Genomic DNA, 26146 nt, shown 5'->3' on the forward strand with positions numbered 1-26146 from the left:
CTGACGTAAAATATCCACAGTGGTAGACGGATCAAGGGTTAGAATCCCCTTGTCGACAGGAAAACAATGGTTTTCCTGACGACAAGGAGGAAGATTTTCGTAGTTTTCTTCTCCGTGTAATGCAAATGTGGGTTAGTTTCATCAAAAAGTTCTCCATGACGAATAGTTCGTTCTAATGCTTGATCCAGGAGTTCCCTTGTTTTCTGGGTTGGGTTGCATATGCATAATTGCAAACTTTTTTTCACTAGAGGATGTATGCGCTATTTTTTGCCGATGATGCTGATTTGAAACAGGCTTTTCTAGCCCTAAGACAGGAGGCAAGTGAAAAGCATCGTACAGTCAACCAGGAAAAAGCTTAATACATTCAATGCACTAAAGGTCTACTACCCATGTGCAAATTGGTATATAAAAATTTGCAAAAAATTATCGCTTTACGTATGAATTTACATTGACAACAACGTCACATCTGAAATTTCAGAGACGAATCACTGTTGCCAGCAGATGCTTTTATGGATTAAAGAAGCATCTAAAACCAAGTTAATTAAAATGATGACTGAGCTATTAATTTATAAATGTCTAATCTTCTAAAAATCTATACTCATCATATACTCATCAGAAACTAGGACACTGACACAAAAAGATGAAAATTATCTTGGAGTCCTTGAGCGGTAGAACCTAAGGGTTATTTTTGGAAAATTACAAGCTTATGGCACAGATGCTCATATTTAGAACTTTAGCTTGCCTTCAAAGAAACCGAGGTCATCAAATACATAAAAATCCAACGAATAAAATGTGCGGGTCATGTTATTAGACTGAATAAAGAACGCCCAACAAAGAAAATATTCTTGGCCAGGCTCTCCGGAACAAGAGCTATAGACCAATCCAACCTCAGATGGTTTGACTACCTAGAAAGGAATCTCGCCATTTTAAGAGAGATTATTTGGAAGACCATGGCCAAAAATAGAGAGGCCTGATAAAAATTCTTGAGATGGCCAAGGCACACTCAGGGCTGTCGTGCCACTGAAGGAGAAGAAGATGCATTGTTACTAATTCTTAAAATAAAAATGTTTGTAAATTGAATATCAGAGCAGCAAAAAGAAAATATTAAGACGAATTCCAACTAGGCTTAATAGAACGGAAACAGGCATAATGTGCATTATATAAAAAAAAGTCAATATTGTTCTCAGAGATATAAAAATTAAAATATAATTATCCTAATTGCACAACTAAAAATATACATATTTAACAGGGAATTTTTGTTTCGGTTGATGAACACCAGCTTCAAAAATAAGAACTAACTATCACCAACTCATTACAGACTGTAAACAAACTATTTGCGACAGTTTACTTGTCATCGGAATTAAAAATAATTCTCGTATGGTGTGAAATCATGATAATTGAGTGTACGATTATTCAATTTTAAGCTTTTAGATTTAAATCGTTTATAAACTTTAGTTTTATTCTGAACACGAGCTAAAGTGTTCCTTCACTCAGTTGATCAACATTATAGCCGGAGAGATATTACACCACAGTTTTTACAAAGTATCGAAATTCCTAAGACAATCAAAAAGTCAATAGTATTTAGGATGGAATGATATGGCTCTTACTTGAGAGATCAAATATTTATTAACTTATACTGAAACTAGTTACGCTTGCTTACTTTAATATTTAATGTTTTGTAGCACAATGGAATGAAATATTTGTTCTTCGAAATTCTTCCTTAAGCGTTTGTGAGAAAATGGCTTCTTCTAAGGAGCGCATTTTAGAGAAAGTGTCACTAGCAATTATTTTCAAATATCGCTTAGCGTTTCATGTTTAGAAATATGATTAATAATGACAGCATTGCGTGGTGCTCAAAATATTTATGTTTTTCTCTCTCCACATCACCCTGTTTTTCCAGAAAAGAGGTAAAATATTGCCCCCTTTTTATGCACTCATATTCATAAAGAAGATTAAATGGAAGCATATTTACATAGACTGGAGAATAATTTCGCATTTTTAAAAATATTTAAAGAAACGCTACAAAAAAGAAATGAACGTTAATGACCAAAATAACGCACTTCTGGCTAAACGTTTAGGCTAAGAATATTAAATGAATTTGAAATTGAATGTTTTCAAATCTAAATAGTGAAATTAAACTTTTATGTTCTCAAAAATATGAAGATAAAATTATACTTTAAAGAATATCTTCGCTCATGCTTAAGCCTTTAACCCAAAAACTCCCGGATAAGTCTCTCAAACCTTCCTTTTGAACACGCATTATTTATAATGTAACGATTGTAAACAAAGCAGTATTCAAAAAATTGGTAAGACATTGAAAATTTTTGTTCAGTTTCATAATTTAATTTTACAGGAACAAAGTGACAAGCAACATTTTTTTTTTAAAAAGTTCATTGTTAAGTTATTTTTCTATTCATTTAACTGTACTAATGTATTGAAAGTTAAAATTCATTCAATAAGTATCAGAAATAATACTGAAATATAAGTGTGTACTTGCGGAAATGTGTACGTACCCTGGTGTACTTGCGCGACTTTACAGACATATGTCTCCTTTATATGGGGACCTGCAGTGGACTGGTTGGAAAGACACGGTTCACAGTAGAGTCCCGAAGTGAAGCATAACTGGTGGTCTGCGTGGTATCGCTCCTCGTTAAACTGTTGTACCGTAAACTGCTCAACTTCATGCAGGTTTTCAGACTACCAAAGCAGGGGAGCCATTCCCTCTGCAGAGGATCAAAATTGCGATGTCATGTCTTCGGATCATCCTCTGGGATGTTTCCCCAGACCGTCGCCAATGGCCCATTGTGCAGCTCTAGTGCATCCGTAAATAAAGTACAATAGTTACCTACCTTTATATAGGGTGGTGATGAATAGATGGTTGTATTGGCATTGTCTTAAAACATAATAAAATAAAAATAGAAGCAACCATTGAGCCTTGCTAAATAATGGTAGTCATATTTATCTTGAATGGAATGGAAGTTGTAGAAATTAAACTTATCCACTTCACACACAGATATAAATTTATTTCTAAAAGCCTTTAATATGCCGGTTTTATACAATAAGGAAAAAGAGTATGGTGTGTGTGGCGAAAATGGACATTTACGAAAGTTCTCACATAAGTCAAGACAAAAATACTCATGATTTGGTCCGATGCACGTAATTCATAGAATCAATAAATATCACACTTTTAGAAATTAATGCAATTTTTCTTCTTGCTGTCATTTAGATAGAAGTAAACTTTTTTCCTCATTGTCATAATCAGACAAATATTTAAGTAGCCATTTACTGTCGTTCAAATGATAGTGATGATTAGCACTTCATCGGGAATTTTTATGTTTGTTATCAAAATATGATGTACACCTGCCTCAATCTCTATCCACGCTGTTAGAATTTTCACTCTGATTTTACTGTAAAAAGACCGACAGCAGTTTATGCATCCAATTAATCATAAAGTTTATAGTTAGAAATTTTTTTTTAAAATTATGTAACCGTTATATTATAAACCATTTTTATATAACCATTTTATTATAAACTATTAAGCCTTCTCATAGTTAACAGTTTCAACATCATCTATTTGATCGTTATTTGACTACTTTGGTTGAATATGGTAAGATAACAGTAAAATGAATTGTCTTTTAACCACTTTATAAGGGAATATATATCTTTATATATAAGAAGAGAGTGGAATGGTAACACATAGCCAATCACAGAAGACTTCTGGTTTGTAACGCACAAAACAGTCAATCAAAATTGAGAACGCATGTATGTGAAAAGGTAATAATTTTTAATATTGCTGTCAAGAAATACAAAATACAAACTGACCTCAAATAAAACTCAGAGGACTTCGAATCAAAAAATTAAGAAAACTCTACTATTACGTTTATAAAAAGGAAGATTTATTAACTCAACAACAAAATTATAACATCGCCATTCAAAAAAAAAAAACAAAAAAAAAGAAAGAAAAAAAAATTCTCACACTTGTTACGTAAAGCTGTAAAAAGACCGAACGATTATTTATGCAAACGATTATATATGATTATTATGAACTAAACTTTATGCAAACGATTGTTTATAACTTCATTAGATGAAAGTGTCATTAACGCAATATTATCCAGTGTTTATTAATAATTTTGAGTGGCAATGTAAGAAGATAGTTGTTCTAAAGTTTTATAATAAAATGTTTGTTTTAATAGAACGCATTTATTTATTTCAGAATTCCAATATATTTTATTAGCTTTGATAAATCGGGTAGAGTTATTGGAAGCACGAATCAACACTCTCTCAAAAAACTATTTACATTCCAAATTATCAAAATATATTGAACAGAGTTTACTTTAAAATACTTATATCTTTTATAAAAAATGGATCGCCGTGAATATCGTAGGCGATATCAACAGCGGCATAGAGCTGAACATGATAATCGTAGTGCTATCAATACGCGACGGCGGAATGCGCGGCGAGGAAACGTTGAAAAGTCAAGACGTTTAAATGAAAACGAATACCTTGGTGTACTTACGAATACTTCTGATTGAAACTAAAATAATTTGTCAGTTGACAGTATTGAAGTTAACTGAGCAATTACTTGCAATGGTATTTGCTTTTGAAATATTACTTAGAATTAACTTATTAATTTTACATGTTTTAATTTTTTTTAATTTTTGTAAAGTTTTTTTTCATCAGGTTTTAATTGTTTTTATCTTAAAATTTAAACTGGGGGAGGAGATAAAGCACCATATAGGCAGCGTCCGGCATCCTATACAATCAACAATGATTTGAGTTAGGTTCTACCGCGTGTGCTTCGGATACGGAGATTAATCTCCGGCTAATGCCCTAAAGTAATGTGTTAAATAATACTGCTTCCCCTCTTTATATAAGTTTGTAATATTGTTTGTATTGAAATTGCTTTATATAAGTTTATAATGTTGATAATAAGTTCCTCTGACATTTTACAATCCTATCATATTCTCTCTATGTGATGTTGGTGCAGAAAAATTGCCAGATGATCTCCAGGAAAACGACTTTAAGTTTGTTCGCGAAACGAACGAAAATGTAATTGCATAGCAATTATCGGGGATTGGCGAGCGTTAGTGAGTAGGGGGCGGAGCGCTCTAGTATATATATATATATATNTGTATGTGCTGTTTATATATATATATATATATATATATATATATAATAACATTGTTGAGAAAACGAAATAATCATTTTAAAAAATCACACTACTCGCACGCAGAATCTAAATTTGATTACGAAGTTTTCTTTTTCTTTTAAATCAAATAAAATCATTCTAAATCTTAACTTTTTCAGCATATTAAGAATACCTTTTGGATCAAGCTTGATTTGATACTTAAGTGGTATTAAAAACTCAGCTAATTTGTTAAAGTGGTATTAAAAACTGAACGAATTCTTCAGATTTTTTTGTTGAGTTGTAAAGGTTTCAAGAAAATAAAAATTTATATTCCAGGCGGATAAAAAGCTAAAAAATGCTCTTAGACACAAATTCTTTTTAATTGTGGTAAAATCAATCAAAATCTGGGTTTAAGTTAAAGCTCAGAGCAAAATAAAACGTTTAAAAAAATGAGCTAAGTATTTTTTTATTGAAATTGCTCAGGGAAATTAAAACGGTTATAATTGACTATGGAATATATTGGAACAAATAGTTTTGTAAAACAAAAGTGGATTGAATTCATTTATATATGAAAAGTTTCCCTTTATCTATATTTAATTTTTTTTTATATAAAAATCTTTTTTTTCTTCTTTTATTTAGGCGGAAATCAGACCAAGAATCGCCAGCAAAATTAAAAGCTCAAGACTTTCAGGTAATTTTTATTTCAAAATATAAACTATGCTAAAGACTGTGTTTTCTTATTTCAACTTCCAATACATGTTTTTTTAATGTAATCATAAAAACTCTTTGCTTTAAGTTCAAGCCATAATTGCTTTTTGCCTCAATTTGTATATTTTAAAAGATGATTTAAATTACAACATCTTCTCCCGTTTGCTTTTAACAAAAAATGAATAAATTATGTTTGTATAAATTTTAAAGGGTTCTAGCGTTTATCAAAACATCAATATCTATTTATTTTTAATTTAGATCTTGAAAAATATTTTCTGCAAAAAAATTGAAATTTATTTGTATCGTTAAATGTTTAATCAACTTATATGAGCGAAGAAGAAAAATTAATATAAGAGCTTATTAAAAGAACATTAAGTGCTATAGTGAAATATTACGTATACTTTCGGATTGTTTGCCTGTAAAGTTTGTTGTTCTTGTTGTTACTTATGCTACATGCCGATACCAGCAATTGTACTTAAAATCAAGCGAATTTTTAAAGCATGAATTCTTTGTTTTTTAAATTGCGTCATCAATGGTCACGAATATGACTTTAGTCACACACTGTTTTACATGGAGGACCCAATCAAGCTCCATTCATGCATTCATAGATCATAATTTTGACCTGAACCAGAGAACGATCAATCCCCTATTCAGTACTCCCAAAGGTATTGTTTTGTTCTGGGAACTATGAAAACTTTGTGACCCAGACAAATTTAACCTGTATTCGTCCCTATTTATTTAAAAAAGGATTTTTCGGCTTGCGGGAATCAAACTCACGTTCTCAGGAACAAGAGTCCAACGTCCTACCAACCAGGCTATCTGGACTCTGGTATGTAAAGTTTTGTGTTGTTTGGTTGCAGCGTAGATAGCAAAAATTTTTCTTAAATTCCTAATATATTTTAAAGCTCATTTTGTCAAATATCCTAAAAAAATCATTTTTATATATCCTACTAGTATTCTCAATTATTCAGAAGTTTACAAAAAAATTTAATTTATTTTTGATGTTTTTAGGTTTGCGTAACAATAATTGAAGCGAGACATTTGGCCGGGCTTAACATGGATCCTGTTGTTTGCGTTCAAGTTGGTGAACAGAAGAAATATACTAGTGTTAAAGAATCAACGAATTGCCCTTATTACAATGAGGTAACGAAATATAGCTTCATGGTTTAAAAATGCTGAATTTAAAAAAAATTTAAATATTGAATGTTTGCACGCAAAAAATTATTTACTGTACTATAAACTGACTCATTTAACGTGATAATTAAACGAGACGAGATTTTTTACTATCAAATTAAATTTACACGTCCTCAAATTCCAAAAGGTCATGAATAACATAAAACAAATCTAGATGATAATATTTTCACAAAACTTTGAATTAGTTTCGAAGTGTTGCGGCTTTTATAGGTCAGCTAAGGACACGAAATGTAAAAGTTCACTTTTAAAAAAATTTAAATCAAAATTGAACGATTTTCTCAAAAAGTTTGGTTGGAAACAATCAGTATTATTGAAACTTTATAGAAGATTATTCCATTTTAGAAACATTTAATATTCAATAAAATGAGCCATTTTTAAAACATGTTTTATCCTTAATATTAGATAACTAAACCCTTGTCCATTTTTAAAAGCCATGCTTATTGCAACTTTTGTTTAGAATGTTCAAAATCTAAAACTCAACCAATTTCAAACTCAACCAAAAAAATTTTCGTATGTTTATATTATACTAAACTTATTTGTAAAAATAATTGTTACATTTATCTATTTTTTCTAACATCGCTGATACAAGGGCAATTCATCGAAAAATTGGATTTAAAATTTATTGTATACTTCAAGTTATTTGTTTATATTATATAATTATATACTTAAAGACAAAATTTCTCAGTATAGCCTGGTAATTGTGTTTATTAATTTAGTATAAGAATGCTTTGTTCAAAGCCTTAAAACTATATATTGGGTTAAATATTTATAAAAATTACTTTTTCATTACAGTATTTTGTGTTTGATTTCCATATGGCTCCAATGATGTTCTTTGATAAGATCATTAGTCTTACGGTAAGTAACTGCCATTTTTTAAATATATGTAGTTAAATTATAATTTTTTTTCGTAACTTAATCATAACTCAAAGAGATTAAACTAAAATTTGAAACAGGAATGGGATAGAATAAATCATTCATTAACTGATAGATAAGAAAAAACGAATTATTTAAACCCGTTTATAATTTCTTTCTAATTAAAATTCTATTTCTAAGGAATAGTTATTGAGTATAAAAATTATTTGCTTATTGATATCTTGCGATTTATCAAACCGGACTCATTTCATGTCTTTAAAAGAAGTGTTTTAAATTTTTAAGTACTAATAACACAAATAACAAATAAAAATATGGACATTTTCCAAATGAAACAAAAATTTAAAATTATGAGAGAGTATTTTCAATTCATCAAAACTGGAAACATCAATCTTTTAAACTTTTCTTATTTCGAAAAAATATAAAAAAAGAAATTTTTCATAAGAACCAAAAATTTAAAATTGTAACAGAATATTTTCAATTAATCAAAACTGGAAGCATAAAACTTTTAAACTTTTCTTATTTTGAAAAAAAAGACATTTTCTAAATGAAGCAAAAATTTAAAATTATGAGAGAGTATTTTCAATTCATCAAAACTGGAAACATCAATCTTATACTTATATTTTAATAGTAATAAGTAATACTTATATTTTTAAAAAGTTTCAATAATGTGTCCTAGATCCCTTTAAACATAGACAATATTCATAGACGCAGAATTTATTTTCAGTAATTTGACGAATTTTATTTTAAAAAAATATAAACTGAAATATAAAAACCATTTTCTTCGTAGTGTTAATAATTATAAAACTACATTAAAGCTTTTAACTTAAACATAATTATCATCCCCCCACATAGCGCGATAAATTTAAATGTAGGCACGACTCTCCCATTATTCAGGCAATATCTAACTTCTCCACAACATCTAATTAATGCTGCTTTTCAACGTCAGTTTAAAAGCACATTATTTTAACCGATTTTTCCAATTAACAGGTTCTGCACTCGAGAAACATTATACGCTCCGGAAAAGTGATTGGCACATTTAAGTTGGATGTTGGCACTGTCTTTGCACAAAGTGGTGAGTAATTTTTATTTTTATTTTCGTTAAGTGATTCTAAAAGTCGTATAAAATGTACTAAAATAAAATTAGATGCATGTTAGGCATTTTGAAAAATGCTTCCCTTAAATCAGTGAATAGATACTTTCTTAACTAATCGATTCTTAATTTATATTTGAAAATTGAACCAACACGGACGCGTCTAGGAGAGCGAGTCGGTGAGTTTCCAATGCAGAAATGATTTCGGGTAATTTATCATTAAAATGTTGTGATATAGATATAATTAAACATGAAGATGAAATTTTTTTTTACATATTTTTTTTTTATTTTTACTTGTAATAAGCTACTTGGACTAGGGCTAATAAAGACGCCCGGTGGCTGAGTGGTAGCTCTTCGCGCTGTCGTGCCATAGGTCCTGAGTTCGATCGTCGGGCCGGGCAAGCCTTTCATCCCTTCAGTGGGTCGATAAATGAGTACCAAGCATGCTTGGGAACTAAACACTGGGAGTTTCGCGTTTGGCTGACCATCTAACCGGAACATCTGCTCCAGCACCCCAGAGCCCAAGGTCAAGAAAACTGAGATGGGTTCAGTAGACCTTGGCTCTCAATGGGCTCTTGGCTCTCTGGTAGGGCTAATGAATAATATAATATGTAATAAAGTGCTTCCATCAATTTATTACTCTTAAAAACAATCAAATTTCTCAATGTTTCCAATGCTGTTTTTAAATATGAAGGGGAAAAAAACATTTTTAATCGCTGCTACAGGAACCAGAGCATGATATAGATTTTAACAAGCGTCGAAGAGTTGACTGAGCTGTCAGCGTGCGTGTCTGCGAAGCCGATATCAGCGGGTTTGACTCCCGCTCACCTTCTTTTTCTTTTTTTTTTCTGTGTGTCGTCCTTTGATGTGTGAATGAGCCCACCCTATGAACAGGTATCTGTAGAACTGTGACGTGGGTAATATTGCTCGTCCATGTGACTCAGGTTCACAGATACCCACCGGGTACAATGCAAATAAGTACCGGGGCTAAGTTTTGAAAATAAGTACCGGGGGTTAAATGAGCAACGTTTCCAGCACTTTTCGAGAAGAAAAACCNACATAGGACTTGCTGTTTTTAAATATGAAGGGAAAAAAACATTTTTAATCGCTGCTACAAGAACCAGAACATGATATAGATTCTAACATGCGTCGAAGAGTTGGATGAGCTGTCAGCGTGCGCGTCTGCGAAGCCGATGTTAGTGGGTTCGACTCCCGCTCAGCTTCTTTTTCTTTTTTTTTCTGTGTGTCGTCCTTTGATGTGTGAATGAGCCCACCCTATGAACAGGTATCTGTAGAACTGTGACGTGGGTAATATTGCTCGTCCATGTGACTCAGGTTCACAGATACCCACCGGGTACAATGCAAATAAGTACCGGGGGTTAAATGAGCAACGTTTCCAGCACTTTCCGAGACGAAAAACCAGAAGTAAGTGAATAAAAATATATCAAAATGAGAAGTTTTATTGAAATTTCAACAAATGTTATTGACATTTTTGAAGCTATCTGTACTTAATGATTGGATGAAGGACATCATAAATGGTATACTATGAAGAAATAAATATAAAAAAGCCGAAGTTTCAATAATATTAAAAAAAAAATTATTATTTATTATATGTGAAATAATACGATCGAATATTCTATACATTTCGTCCTTTACAGTCATGAAGCATTTACAAAACTTCCAATCCGTTTGCAAAAATACTAGTATATAGATGAGTGGTTTAGTTTTATTGGTTAATGTGATTGCACAACCTTAAAAAGCTGTGTTAATTAGGAGCAAATAACTGTTGAAAAGCGTCTTAGTTTTCTCAGTTGAAGTGAAAAGTTTTGAAAGTTGGTTCCATAACAGTATTTCAATATTTATTAGAAAAATTGCTTTTTTCTTTTTTTGGAAGCGAAAACTGGGGATTATTATAATGATTCCGATCCTCTTTTGAGAATTTCATTTCAATGAAAGTATTTGAATCTGTCACTCTGAATCTGTGTCTGAATCACAACTCTTTCATCAAACTCCAAATATTTCCCGACGACAATTTATCATTATATTTCTTACTCGAAATAAGTCCCCTTCCGTTTAGAAAATGTTTAATAATGTCCTCAAATAAAATTTCGATGACAGTAGGCAGTGATTATCTACCTTGGAGGAAGTAGTAGATATACCAAACTACAAGCTCGATTGAAAGCTAGAACGAATGGTAATTATTCAGGTAGCCATTACTGTTGTTAATGATGGTAATTATATTTAAATCGTGCCACATCTGTCAAACAGTTAGAAACTGTAGAATTATTAACGATGTGGGATTAACTTAGGGAAGATGAAAGATGTTGGACTTCATTTGAAATTTGAGTTGCTTCGTAAATTAAATAAAATTTAACTGATTTTGAAGCAGCAATCTTAAATATATTCAGAACTATACAAAATGACATTTTGACAGTTAAGTGGCAGTTTCTCTTGCCATGATTCGAATTCTAAGAAATTAAATCAGCCTTGTCAGCAATAATTTCACAACCCACTTTCTAGGATCTATATTGTTGGAAAAAGAAAAATCAATGTCTTCTTTTCTTATGTTTATTTGTATCGTATTTCTCTTTAATTTATTATACAATGTATTGAGCTATAAATTTTTTTTTCTTTTTCTGTTTTTATACTTTTTGTAAGGAATTGGTGATATTGAACTCGGAAGTAAATTACAGAAACTTTTTGACAGTTTTTTAAACAGTCTAAAAGTGATGAACAATTCAGAAACCTACCAGAATCCTTAAAAAAACAAAAATTCTGGTAGAAAAGTCTCAAAAAGTATATTTAAAACTTTGATGCTTTATTTTTTCTAAAATATATTTTTAAGAATTTCATTTGCTTTGTTCCATGAAAATAATATTAAATATTGAACATTTGATAAATAAATATTTAAAAAATGCTATAAAGATTTGAGAGTCTAATAAGTCATTTATTTTCAGTTTCAGTTTATTTCGATGTTTTTTTTTCAAAATGCATTACTTTTTCTTTATTTTACAGCTTGAAACAAGAAAGTTACATCAAAGGAACAGTTTTATATAAGACTTGCAATTTAGACAAATTTTCTGATTTTATTTTTCTTATCTGATATTAAATTAAAACTACTAAAAATATTGAAAATTAGATCAAAGTTGCTTATTTAGAAAATGTATTAATTTTATAAGCAATGTTTATTGTTATAATTACGCAGGTATCTAATACTAATTTGGAAAAATCATTACCAAAACGCTTCGGTAAAAATTATCGAGATTTTTGGTGCTTCAATAAAACCTGAAAAATACGGTAAATTTTACCATATTCTGGTAGTTGTGACCATATTTTTTTTCTAAGTGTAAACTCTAATAAATACCATGGAGGAATATTCAAATATATCTGAAAAGAAAATTTTCCTAATATATATGAAATGTCTCTTATAATTAAGTGTTTTTAAGATTAAAATGAAAATATCATTGCATTTAATGATGCAAAATCTGCTTAGGTAAATTTATAAATAAAAAAAGTAGTCTAAAGCTTAATAGAAGTGTTGATAAGGAAGTTTGCAAATGAACTAAACGAAAATAGTGCTTTTTCTAGTAGCATCCGTAACCGGATGCAATTTAGCCAGTGGCTATATATTAACATCCTGATTGAAGTTAAAATTTTCTAAATATATTAATCTCGCTTCTAAGCCTTGAGAAGGAAATAAAAGTCCATTTTCCTGTAAAAAGTTAAATGAGAAAAAAATTTATAGATAGTAATATCAATAGACGATAGGAAAATTTATTACTTCTTAACCACCGATAAACGAAAGTAATTACCTGCCGGGTATCCTGTTTTTGCAAACCACCGATGGTAATATTTTCCATCACCTAGCGTAACAATCCACTACATTTCAATAACTAAATGCCTATTAAAGATTCTTTTTCTTCTTCGTCACATTTTGAAAAATTTCCTGAAATTTGAAAGAAAAAATTTAATTCGATGCTAGGAAAAAAATCAGCCCTTTTCTGAAATATATATATAAAAAATATTAAGTAACGAAAGCGGCCAATCTACGCTGTAGCCAATTATTTTTACTTTTTTTTTCTTATTGAATTAAGTTCTAACGCTTTTCTGACTCCAGTGAAAAAGAGCTGCAAAACTGTTATTCAGTTTCTGACATTGAGAAAAATCAATGAAATGTCTGGAAGAAAGTTCTAATTAAAATCTTGTTAGTCACAGCGAAATTTCGTTGGAAAAATTTATTTAGTTTTAACCGGAATCATTCATATACCGTCTTGTTTGCAGTGTAACATCTGCAGTGTAAGTTTTTAATTTGTAGAAACGAGATATATTTTTCTTTCATTAAAAGGAATTATTCTAAAGTATTACAGAACATTCCTTGGGTTTATTTTATTCGAGGAGTATCAACTTAAACTTAATTAGTGAGTTGATTGCAATTGATTCTTAGTCAGTACGTGAAGGATTTACAAGATTCATATTTTAAAAAGTAACACAAAACTTTATTTAAAAGTAACCATATTTCAGTTTATTCAATGTTTTGTTTTATCAAATGTAACATTTTCAAAGTTTTAATAGATAATTGCACATATTTCTTACTAAACTGTTTTGCTAATTTATTTAATGAAGACAGTATTGAGAAAGTTCTAAATTAGGCTGGTGATTTTCAAAAATTTAATCTTGTTGCAACAAGCAGGACTTAAAAAATAAATGTTAAAAAATTCCTGGGGAAAATTTAAGGGACAGGCATTCATTTTTCTTGTCTGAGTACTTGGTTTATAGTTCAAACACATGGGACTATAAATCTTTTCTAAAAAAATTTTCATTATGTTTTAACACTAGAAAGACGGTTGGTGCCATTTTGGCCTCTCTCGTTTTTTATTGCTCTATAATTCAAAAAATAACCGACTGCAAGCGTTTTTGACTTTTCATTGTTTGATCCGATTCGAATGCCTGTTCTGTCGTTCATGCGCTAGCCTTATACACGGTCAGAAAAAAAATTCGCTTCTGTTTCTCGGAAAAATGGCTAAATAACAATTTATTTAATTGTTATTTTACCATATCCAAACAAAACAGTCAAACAACCATAAATAAGACAGTATTCAAACTGTAGATGCGAGAAAAACCAATTATTAACTATTTTCATCTAATACGGTTAAACAACCAGAATTTTATCGCATCAACTAGGTCCACTAAATGAAACCACATAGTACCTTGCAGATGGGTACATATCATAGCCGAAATGACTAATCAGTCAATATCGTGACTGACAGAACGAGTGATCGAATCCCAGTGTTGACACCACAATATGTCCTCTATAACCTTCCATACATGAAGAGTTTCCAGTACTCCCCGATTTGTGACCCTGGACTATTGGAATACGATACTTTCATTCACGCATAGATGGTAGCACCATAAAGCTGCTAAACTATCTCCAATGTTCAGTCAAATTTATTTTTGTTAGTTTTTTTAACCCTACTAGATGTAAACGGTTTCAAAACATTCTTTACCGATAATCATAAGCATTGAGCAAACCAATATATAATTTGTAAAATTAACTTGTTAATTATGATTAGTTACTAATGATTAAAAATATAACTTGTAAAATAATCTAACTAGATATATTAATTAAGCTAACTTGTATTTTGCAAGTTTCAATTAAAAAACATATTTACACAAAAAGCGTAATTTTAAGAAATAGTTCAACACTGTTAGAAATTTCTGGGAAAAAATTGTTAAATAACAATTTATTTAATTATTATTTTACCATACTTCAACAAAAGAGTCAAATAACCGTGAATAAAATGGTATTCAAACTATAAGAAAAATGGTTTAGTACCTACTTTCACCTAATTCGGTTAAACAACCAGAAATCGATTCGCACCAACTAGACCCACACAATAAAACCACTTAGTTCCTTACAACTAGGTACATATTATAGTCCAGAGGGCTAATCTGTCAATCTCAAAAACCGGCAGAACAGGGGTTCGAGTCCCAGCGTTGGCACTACGATGTTTCCTCCATTTCCGTCAACATATAGAGTTTCCTATGTCCTGTACTCCCCAATTTGTAACCCTGGACTATTGTAATGTGATACTCTCATTCAAACATAGATGGCAGCACCATAAAGCTGCTTAACGCAAAAAGCCTAGTATTTTCATGCTAGTTGTAAATGGGTAAAAAGACATGTAGTTTTGTACTCATGGTTTTTTAACCATACTAATTGTTAACGGTTTCAAAACAGTAAAAAAATGTTTTTTACAGTTAACTTCAAATTTAATTGGATAAACACACTTGTTTTACTGTAATTTGAGAGTAGAAATTCTTGCAGAGAATATAAGAAAATGCATAAAACTGTCGTTTTAAATTTGAGAAATCCTTTTATTTTCGTAAGGAATTGTTTAAAAAGATTTAAGTGAGATTAAATTGCTGTATTTTTTATCAATATTTTTTGTTGCAATGAGAAAAACAAGGTTTTTTTCAACCCATTAAGAAATACTGCGAAGAAAAGCTATTAATACAAATCTCTTAATCTATTTAATCTCTTTTTATGTGTTCGGCACAAAAGATTTACTTCTTTTGCTACATTTGACAAACTTTTCATTAAATAAAGCATTACCAAGAATTTTTAATTACGGTCTTGCGTAAGCCTTTGTTTAAAGTGTAAATCAATAAAATTGAAATTTTACAAAAAAAGAACACTTATACATAAAATAATTTGATGTATTTTAGTTACTTGAGCGAAAAGATTTTGTGTAGATTGATTATACAGTCATGAAAAGTTTCAATTACTCAGCAGGAACTCCAAATGGTGATGGTTCAAATATTTTTTAAATGGCTTCTACTTAGTCTTTATTCTCTTTGAATAAATTGCAATTAGTTAAAGCACATTAAGTAGTAAACGTTGACTAAACAAACTTAATATAATTATTCGTAGTTAAAGCTAATAGAAATTGCGAGGAGTTTTGAAGAGTGCCTTAGCTTTAAGTTAACTTTATATATTTGCAAGCATTTTTAAGTAATTAGTTTTTCCTATTAAAAGCTTTAATTTTAAAGTCAAATAATATTCTATCCCTTATTTTATTAGAAAACTTATCTTCTGTGTTAATGATTTACTAAACAATTTGCTTTACATTTTAATGATATTATTTTCTGCGTTCCTTAATTAAATTATTTAACTTGTGTTTTGCAACGTGTTTAGATTTAAAATTTTTCTGTAAAAAACCATTTATGTTGTCTCCATGGTATATTTGAGAGATGGGAGACGATTACAGTAATCGATTAACAGCACAGTAAGTAATTAAAGTGCAGTAAGTAAAGTAATGGATTACAACTGTAATTGATGACATATAATTAGTGCTATGCAATCAATTGCTTGTTATCTTAGATACCAATAAGTGTGTTTTTTTATTTAGCAATGTCATTTATTTTGACTACAAGTAATCACAATTATTTGTAAAAACGATGACATGTAATCACATATTTTGATTACTTGTAATCATAATTACCCTTAATCGTTTCTTGTGATTGGTTGAAATCACAATAGCTCTGAATTACGATTGCAATTGTAATCAAAATTGTGATGAGTTGTAATCAAGATTGCAGCTAATTGATTATAGTAATCAATTGTTGCAATCCCTATTACAGCTTTAACCAAAATTATGGTGAGTTATAATCATGATTACAAGTAATTGATTACTGTAGCCAATTATTTTAATCATGATTACAGCTATAATCGAAGTTGTTATGTAAATTACAAGTAATTGATTACTGTAATTAATTGTTGTAATCGCGACTACAGACAGCTGTAATTAAAATTAAGATATGTTGTAGTTATGATTACGAGTAATTTATTACTGTAATTGAAAAATGTGATTGATTACATTTTTGTCCTACTTTGCTGCATGTATATTGTATTATCTTACTTGGTCTAATTAATTTAACTTAATATTGCCAAGTTAAAAATTTTAACTTTTAGTATTTTCTTAAGAGTTGCGTAACTTAGATTCAAAAATTTCAAAATCATTTTTGTTCTTAATCACAGAATTCTAAAACGGATACATAAAATTTGTAAAGATTAAGAAATGCAAGAACAAGCACTTTTATTGCATATCATGGAGTGCCATGCGGTAAAAAAAATGGGATATCCATAAAGGTAAAAGTAGTAGATCGAAATATAAAAAGATTTAAAAAAAATTGTGCGTTATCAAAAAATTTTGTGTCAACTGTGTATTATTTTGACCTATTTATAACTCCTGTTAGGACAATTATCTTTTAAATCGGTCTTGGACATCCCTCTCTTAGAGATGAACATTTTTTTTTACATTTTTGCTTTATTTATTATTCCCTTTTTGTACATTTATTTACCTAAGTTGTTATTATTGAAAACAAATTCTTGATTAATTAAGCAGATAAAAATTATTGACACAGCTCACCAATTTGAGCCAACCAACTGAATATTTCAATTCATCTTTCAATAGACAAAAATTTTCAAAGTTTTGTCCTTTTGTTTTTGTTTTCGTTCATTTAAGAATCGTTTGTCATTTCATACTCTCTGAGTTTAGAAATTTGGTTTTGACAATAATTCAGAATACACGCTACAATAATAACAGAAAGTAGGCTTTGAATTTTGCATTATACAATACAATGCGCTTCGATACCAAAATTCTAAAAAAATAATTTTTAGTTATTTTCAATAATAATTTTTTATCGAGGTTACCCGTATGCACATATATTATTAGTATAACGTCTTCTTTACAAACACTTCTCAATTTCAGATCACCAGTTTTATCATAAATGGGCTCTATTGACTGACACAGATGACATTACAGCTGGGCCAAAAGGATACTTAAAATGTGACATTTCTGTTGCTGGAAAAGGAGACAACATTAAGGTATTCACATAAAACATTATTTTTATTTACCTCTTGAATACTTAACTGAAATAAGTAGAAGCTTAAATATCTGTAAACTAATACAATCAATCTTTTATAAACATTTCAAAATGGCAATAGAATGTAGTATGAGAAAAAAAATTATACGTTAACTTCTTTTATTTCTCTTTTTTTATCTTCTTTTTTTTCGGTACTTCAGCCTAGAACAGACCAAGACTATCCTAGTCTGCTCCCGCCATCGCTATCTATCCAAGGCCATTGTTTTTTTAATTTCAGACACCTAACACACCGAGATTTTTTTCTACATTGTCCAATCACCTGATACAGCCTCTTTTCCTAGTTCCAGAGGTTTCGTCAAAAGTCAGTTTCTTAGCATTATTGGAGTCTTGTAATCATTGCAAGTGACCAAGTCATCTTAATGATTTGGACTATATTAGATGCTATGATGATGTTATGCTAAAAGATCTATATTAAATCAATGTATGTTATGCTTAAATAATTTGGACTAAGCTAGACTCTTTATTATAAAAATTACTCTTATTTACCTCTTAAAACCCAATTAAAATAAACAGAAACTGTATTATCTGTAAACTTATATAATAAATCTTTTAAAAATGTAAGTTTCATAAACATTTACAAAGGCGATAGGTAGTTACAGAAAAAATTAAAAGCGTTTAACTATTGTACTTGTTCTTCTTCCACTTCTTCTTTCATTTCTTATTCTTTTTTCTCCTAAATCTTCTGAGACACTACAACCTAAAACAGTCCAAATCAGCTTCCATAATTGCTTTCCATCCAAGATCACTGTTCTCCAAATTCTGGCACCTAACTTTTCTACTAGCATTTGATAATTTAATTATTATTGTTTTAATGTATAATTAGAATACATTAATAGTATGAAAATATTTAATAACTATCCTACAACTTTTCTTTAAAGTATCTTTTAGTTCTAGCGTAATTACGCTTCCGATACTTTAAAAGTCTTCCGGAAATTTATTTTATTACGTCGTTATATTGACTTTTAAGCTTAATAAGTCTTGCAGTTTAATCCGAAATACGGGTATCTAAAGGGGTGGAGAGCGTTTTGAAATAAAAGAAAGTGGAGCCTTAAAAGTGGAAGCCTTATGGAAAATAGAGCAGTTTAAGAGAAGCTCATTGCTTGCCATTTAAGTTAACACGTTCCTTACACAAAAGCTGCCCTAAGGAGAGTCAGTAAGTTATTGGTGTAAATGCACTTGTATACTGTAAAAACCGCTTTATCAACAAAACAGCTTTAGAACGTCGAATATACAGAGAAAGTCAATAAAAGAACTAGAATTTTTTACAGTGTGGGAAGTGGTGTCCAGTCATTAGCATTGATGTTTGAAACAAATTTATAAGCTTTTTTTACCATCCTTACGGAAGTCAAGGTTTGAGAGAAAGTCATAATAGGAGAAATAATAGGGGATCATAATAAGGGAGCCATGCAATTTTAGGATATTTTGTCAAAAAGCACCTAGACCCTGTAATAAGTTATAATGATGAATGCTGTAAGAGATTTGGCGCAATACAGCGTGCCTTACGAGGAGGCCTGTTAATCGGTAACTCCTATTACCTCTTTCAAAATCAAATTATTTTGTCCTTTAAAAAAAACTTAAAAAACACAGTTTCTGAAAACTATAATTATTTTCATTATTTTATTTCAAGATTGCCATGGTAATTATTATCTCGTGAAAGATCTTAAATGAAATTTTTTACCATAATACATACTAAAATTATTATGGTATTCAATTTTCTTTCTGAAAATAATGATATATGGAACACTAATAGCTCATTCCAGCAAATTTTCATACTACCTAAGAAACTTTTATTGGGTGAAAAAACTCAATTAAATTTTTAAATAAGTTTAGGCCAAGAAATAGCTTGGAGTGATAATTGGATTTAAAAAATATTAATAAATTTTCAAATATTCGGAATTTTGAAATGGAGCAAAATGTTTTAAGTTATTAGTGTTTTTTTTAAATCCTTTATAAAAAAAAATACGCTAAATCCGTAGTGTGTGCCAAAAGATGTTGAATTAAAAATGGAAGAGCGGCAAAAAATATTTCACTTCTTTATGTGTAGTTAAAGTTACTGCCTAAACATGCTTTTACTAACATTTTGGCTTATTTCCTCAAAAATGGCTGCCTGCTAAAGAAAAATTAAAGGAAAGAAACGATTTTATATTCTTTAAGAAATTTCTCTTTAGCTCACGTTTACAGCTTAATTATTTTTAGTTCAAAAAGAAAAAATACAAAAAAAATACAAATTAGTAGACTTTTATCATTTACTGGCCTAATAAATAATGTTAAACTGAAGTTTTATTTTCTATCTCATTTACACTTTTTTCATAAAAATGTTTTTTTTTTCAGACATACCTAATTATTCATCTTAAATGTTAGAGTAAAAAATGTTTCATTAAGAAAATTTTATCTTTTTCAGTAAATAATTTAATATTATGATCCAATACAAAAAAAATTAGAAATTAACGTAATAAAAAGTTTATAAAAAGAATTTCAGAAAATGAGAAATTAACTTATATTACCAATCTGATAAAATAATCTTGTAGGTACTTAATGGAAAAGGTTTTCAATAAAAAGAGTCTATGGTAAAATTAATCTTATGTAAAAAGAGTCAGATTTCAATTAATAGTTCATTTAAAGAAAAATTATAACCTCAACTAACCTAACCGAAATATTTTATGCAGTAAAAACTTTTTCTAAGAAAACGAATCATATTCAGCCCAACTTTAAATCAAACTTTTTAAATATACATGTAAAACTATTTTTAATTAGTTTCTACTAAATTTAAAAATATGGAATTTCTTTTTGACATTAAAAATAAATGAATAAACGTGTGCGCTAAAATGTTCCTATTACATTTTTTCACTGTCCAGTTTTCGAAACTATCAAATTAAGAAATAATTTTGAAATTAAAAGCCTGAACAGTATTGGTAGCGTTCATATTCTACACTGTAAAAAAATCCGGATCAAATTACGATCAGCAGCATCCATAAAATCCAATTTACAGTTAAATCCATTTAAACAGTAAATTATTTAACAGTAATTTTTACAGCAATATTTACTTAATTAGAGTAATTCAGTGATTCACACTCTCTCAGAGTAATTCATTGATTTCTCACTTTCCCCTCTCCGTTACCATGGTTTCGGCAAATCTTGCTTTGGCAGTTCATTTCAGTTAGAAATGGGAATGTACTGGAGTACTTAGAAAAAGCGATGTTTGCAGTTGCCATAGTAGCGGAGAGGGTAAAAGTGTGGAGCTTGGAGAAATCACGTAACCTTGAGACGATTATTCAGTTTGCAAAGAATGTAATTAAATCTGAAAAAGTATAAACTTTTATTTTGAAATGAGTGATGCATTTTCTTAAACAGCATTTAAAAACTCCTTTGGACTGCTGTTTCGTTCCTTTTTTTTCACATATCGATCCCAAATTATTTATGTAAATGAATTCTTAAACATCCTAATTCAATTCGCAGAACAGCGAATAACTTATAACTAAAAAATTATTGTTGTTATTAAAAAAAATTTCTTCGCAGTATAAAGCAATTACTTATTTTATTGCTTATCATTATATAATTTTATTCTTCTTTGAGAGTCGAGCTATTTCCGTAAAGAGAGCAAATCATATAAAGTTTATTTTACATTCTATGCTGGACAATACTTTTATGCAAATATTCATAATCTTTGTTTATGACCGTTAAATTGTTTTCCCCGTCAGTAAAAATATGATACTTCTAGTTGTTACTGAGATGACATGTTTAAAACATTTTAGGAATATTTATTTTTTATCGTAAGACTTCTGAAAAAAGAGATATTTAAAGATGTTCCATTTTCTGCAATTGTTTCGAAAGATGCGATTGCTCAATATATTGAATAAATCAAAGATAATATCAACGCTCAAGGTTTCTTCCCTATCTATTCTTCTGATTTCAAAAAGAAACTTTTTTTTTCAAAGACTTAGCTTTAATATTTTTTTGCGCGGAGAAAGTATTTATAAATTTTCTTATTTTTATATATTACGATTCAAAACATTTGCATTCAGTTTTTTCTTATTTCAAATCTGCAATATCTAACCAGAATCCGTTTTTGCTTTCACTATTTTGATTATGTTTAACAAAAGGTAACTGAGATCCGCAAAACATCTACCTAATTATTAAAAGCAACATAAAGTTCGCTGAAATTAATACTTGGGTAAATTATTTTGAAAACCAAAACATTTTTTGTACATTTTTATGAATGTATTCTATACACAAGTTTCAATAGACATTTGAAATTGAACTGCATTCCGTAAGCTGAATTAAATTTTTGTGATATGTTTTAAAATTGTGGACTTGTTTCAAGTTTGGTTTCAACTTTTTTTTCTTCGCTACTGAAATATGTTAGTTTTCCGTAAAAAAAAGTTTTATAGAATCTGCTAAACTATCCTACTTTCTTTTGTTTGGTATAAATTCAATTTCAACTAAACTAACATTGAGATCAGGTATTCTCATAAGTGACCCATGATTTGAAAAACTAGTTAAATATAAAAGAAAAGAAACAGAATATACGATTTACCGAGAATCATTTAAGAAACAAAGATTATGAATTAAGACCAGGTTTCACAATTAGTTCGAAAGTTCGTCAACAGTTGATGCAACCGAATAGGAGAAGCTTTTATAAAATAATGTTTTCAAAATAACTACCAATTGCAAAAACAACACGGAGCAACAATAAAAAATTAACATATGCCCGTAATAACATTTTAAGTGGAAATGGTCTGAAATGTGTGGTTATAGTTTTTCCCATCCAACAGTGCCCACTCTTGACAAATTTCGTAAATAATTTTGAAATTTAAAATAAGTTATCTGGTTTACTAAACAAAATGCCAGTAAAAATATTTTTTTAGTTCGTTAGTCGTTTTGGAGTTAGTTAGTTCATTTAAAACGTTTTCGCTATAAGTGTTTCCAATTATGATGCAGCAAGAAGCAGTTGTTTATATTATACTGTCACGTAAAACAGAATTCTTTATTCCTCTTAGCTTTAAACATGACTTAATTACTAAATTAAAATAAAGTCTAGACAAATACATTCTTTCTTAAACAGTCAGGTATGGATTTTTACAAAGAATTCAACTGTATTCTTATACAAAGATATAGTTTGCATTGCGCCATTTATATACAAAATTTTAGAAAACCCAACTAAACAATATGCATGCATAAAAGTTTGAAATTTCAAAATGTATTTTCCGTTTATGAATTATTTATTTCCCATGTCTGTCAACAACTTTTAAAACCTTCGAAATAAATTGGCAAGTGTAGGGCAACATTTCACAAGAAAAGATCTGAGTTTATTCTTCTGTTTTTAAGGAAAAAGTAAATTTATTGGAATCTATAGACAATTGAACGAGTAGTTGCAGTTGCCAATCAAAAAGGAAACTTTTGGAAGAAATGTGTAACCAAACGTGAAAATCATAAAATATGCAACAACATCAAAAAGTGTATACATAAAGTAAGGATAATGCACGGGCAAATTCATATTTCTTGTTATTTTAAATCATGCTGGCGAAAATATTTTACCAAAAAAATTTTTTGCCCTTTTTTTCAAGCATTCATTCCAACAGTTGGAATTTTTATTTATTCTGAAAAGAAACATGCACTTTTTGTACTTGAATTTTCAGGAAAACTATCGAGACTAAATCGAATCTTCATAATACTGAGTTGTTGTTTTTTTTCTTCGAAATCAATAGTGTTCTGTTGTCAATACTATTGTTGAAAATTAGGAAATACTTAGTTTTTCAAACTCAATCTTACAGGATAGAGTCATATATATTAATTGTATATAATTGCGTCGTATCGTATCTGTTAGAAATTTTTCAGAAAAAATGGTAAAATAAAAATAAAAATCATTTATTGTTATTTTACCATATGCAAACAAATCAGTCTAACAACCATGAATGAGATGATATTCAAAAACACAAAAAAGTCTAGTAATTCCCATCTCTTACGATAGGTGAGACAACTAGATAAACTAGTTAATTCACATTCAATGGTTCATCTGATAAAACCCAACTCAACTACAACCCAACTCCAATGCCCATTACCGAACGAAAACCTAATTCCATTGTCCAGTTAAATTGTTTTTTATGGTTTTAAGACCATGCTAGTTATAAATAGTTTAAAAAAAGCCGTATAGTTTTGTATTCATGGTTCTTTAACCATACTGGTAGTGAACGATTTCAAAACGGTAAAAGTAAATTAAATGTCCTTTACCGTTAACTTTAAGGTTAATTGGATGGACAGACTGCTGCCGCATATTTAACCGTAATTTCAAAATAAAAATTCTAAGAGTGTGTAATTTTGTCGTATTGTATATATAATTGTGTTGTATGCATTATGAAACTATTTCAATTGATAATAAAATAAGAAAAGAAACACAGGAGAGGTTTTGTCACCATGATCATTAAAACTATTAACTTCATCAATTTAAATATCATGTTTTTTTTTCGAAAGGAGTAGTGTTTAGTTTTCAATAGTATAGTTGCGAATTAGGAAACACTTAGTTTCTTAAACTTAATTTTGCAGGATGTAGTCATATATTTTAATTCTATATAATTGTGTCGTATATACTATGAGCTATTTTAATTGATTGTAAGTCAAGTAAGGAAATCCAGGAGAGGTTCTGTCTCTATAATCTTCAAAATCTTTATTAATTTATTTGCTAATTGAGGATTTCTTACCAGATATAATATAATTAGGTATACAAATAAATAATTAAATTCATGTGAATGTGATTATTCATGTGATTCATATGATCATTCATAACTGTCTTCATGTGAATGTGGTTAAATAGTATGTTAGTAAAAATTTAAATTAATAATTAATCTCCATCACAGCTTCAAGAAATAGCTTTTAATGGAAAAAAGTAAGTCTGTAAGCTCTAAAAATCTTGGAGTTTGAAAATGTTGATGAATAACATTGTTAAAAATATGATGAAAGGCAGATAAACTGCTATAAAGTTTTTATATTACGAAAATAAAAATAGTTATCTGGACGCACAAGAAATCAATGAAAATACTAAAACAAAATAGAGATTGTTAATTATTACGGCACCAAATATAAATTGTTTTATTATTAGTAGTAATAATTGTAGCAGCAATAGTAGTAGTATGTGGAAATAGATTCCAGTTAATAATTATGATATTGTGGTATTTTTGTAATGACATCTATGGTTAAAAAAACATAATTCAGGCAATAAAACAAAAATATACGGTATTTAAACCATTCATTTGGTACTTTTTTCTTTCTTATGGTAACGGTCTAACGGATGTTCCGGTTTTCAAGCCTGTAGTAATTCATAATTAATTATAGTAATTCATAATTATTTATAGTAATTCACATATTTAGTAAAAATTCAAAACTGAAAATTAAATGTACTCGAATAATTAATTTTTACGCTATTCTCTAAGGTATCATCATAAAAAATCAAACTCATAACCAAAACACTTCTGTAAAAAATTACCATTGTTTTTGGTGTTGTCATAAAGCCAGGTATACGGTAATTTTTACCCTATTCTGATAGTTTTGACCAAACTTTTTCTCTCAATGTAGTGGTAGTAATATTATTGAACGATATTACTTAAATGATTTAGCCAATTGTTATGAAAATATTTTTATTCCTTTTTAAAAAGAAAAATGCCCTTATCAATTACATATACATTTATAAATAACATTAAAATCTGTAGTACTCTGTGACTTGCTTAAGATCTTTTGCTTTTTTAGCCCCCACCAAAAAGCGAAAAGGACGAAGATGACATTGAAGCGTAAGTATTTTATTTTAATTTATATATTTTTTCACTTTGCTAACTTAGTTTTAAGCGCCTTTTAAACCAGCATTTATGTTTAATTTCTTTTGAAAAAGTGTTATATTTTGTAAATTTTTTGAATAATTAGTAATTTAATGCGAGCATCACCAATTTCGTATTGAGTTCGAAAAATCAATACAAAAGGAACTTAAGGTAGTTACAAATTGTAAGACTTTTCAATTTTTACTACTTGCATAAAATTGGTTAAATAGTTAGGTCTTAAATTATTAGTGCATGGTGTTATTTCACCTTTATATCAAAAATCGTAAATTTTAAGTTCTACTTACATTAAAATACACATTCGCAATTTTTACTAAAAATTAAAATACATAAAACCATCATAATTCAAACAAGCGAAATCTGCATTAATACATAAGGATTTCTTAG

General features: G+C 29.2%; 1 protein-coding gene across 1 annotated transcript in view; it reads left to right on the forward strand.

Annotated features, from left to right (window-relative positions):
- LOC107436426 (otoferlin-like) overlaps window positions 1-26146 on the forward strand; it is a 341056-nt gene that overhangs the window by 216739 nt on the left and 98171 nt on the right. The window contains exons 8-13 of the mRNA XM_071177705.1: window positions 5768-5819; window positions 6848-6979; window positions 7823-7885; window positions 8891-8975; window positions 17765-17880; window positions 25677-25717. Coding sequence (XP_071033806.1) covers window positions 5768-5819; window positions 6848-6979; window positions 7823-7885; window positions 8891-8975; window positions 17765-17880; window positions 25677-25717 — 489 coding nt within the window. The remainder of the gene's footprint in view (window positions 1-5767; window positions 5820-6847; window positions 6980-7822; window positions 7886-8890; window positions 8976-17764; window positions 17881-25676; window positions 25718-26146) is intronic.

This window comes from Parasteatoda tepidariorum, chromosome 2 (genome assembly GCF_043381705.1).
Source record: "Parasteatoda tepidariorum isolate YZ-2023 chromosome 2, CAS_Ptep_4.0, whole genome shotgun sequence".
Taxonomy (NCBI): domain Eukaryota; kingdom Metazoa; phylum Arthropoda; class Arachnida; order Araneae; family Theridiidae; genus Parasteatoda; species Parasteatoda tepidariorum.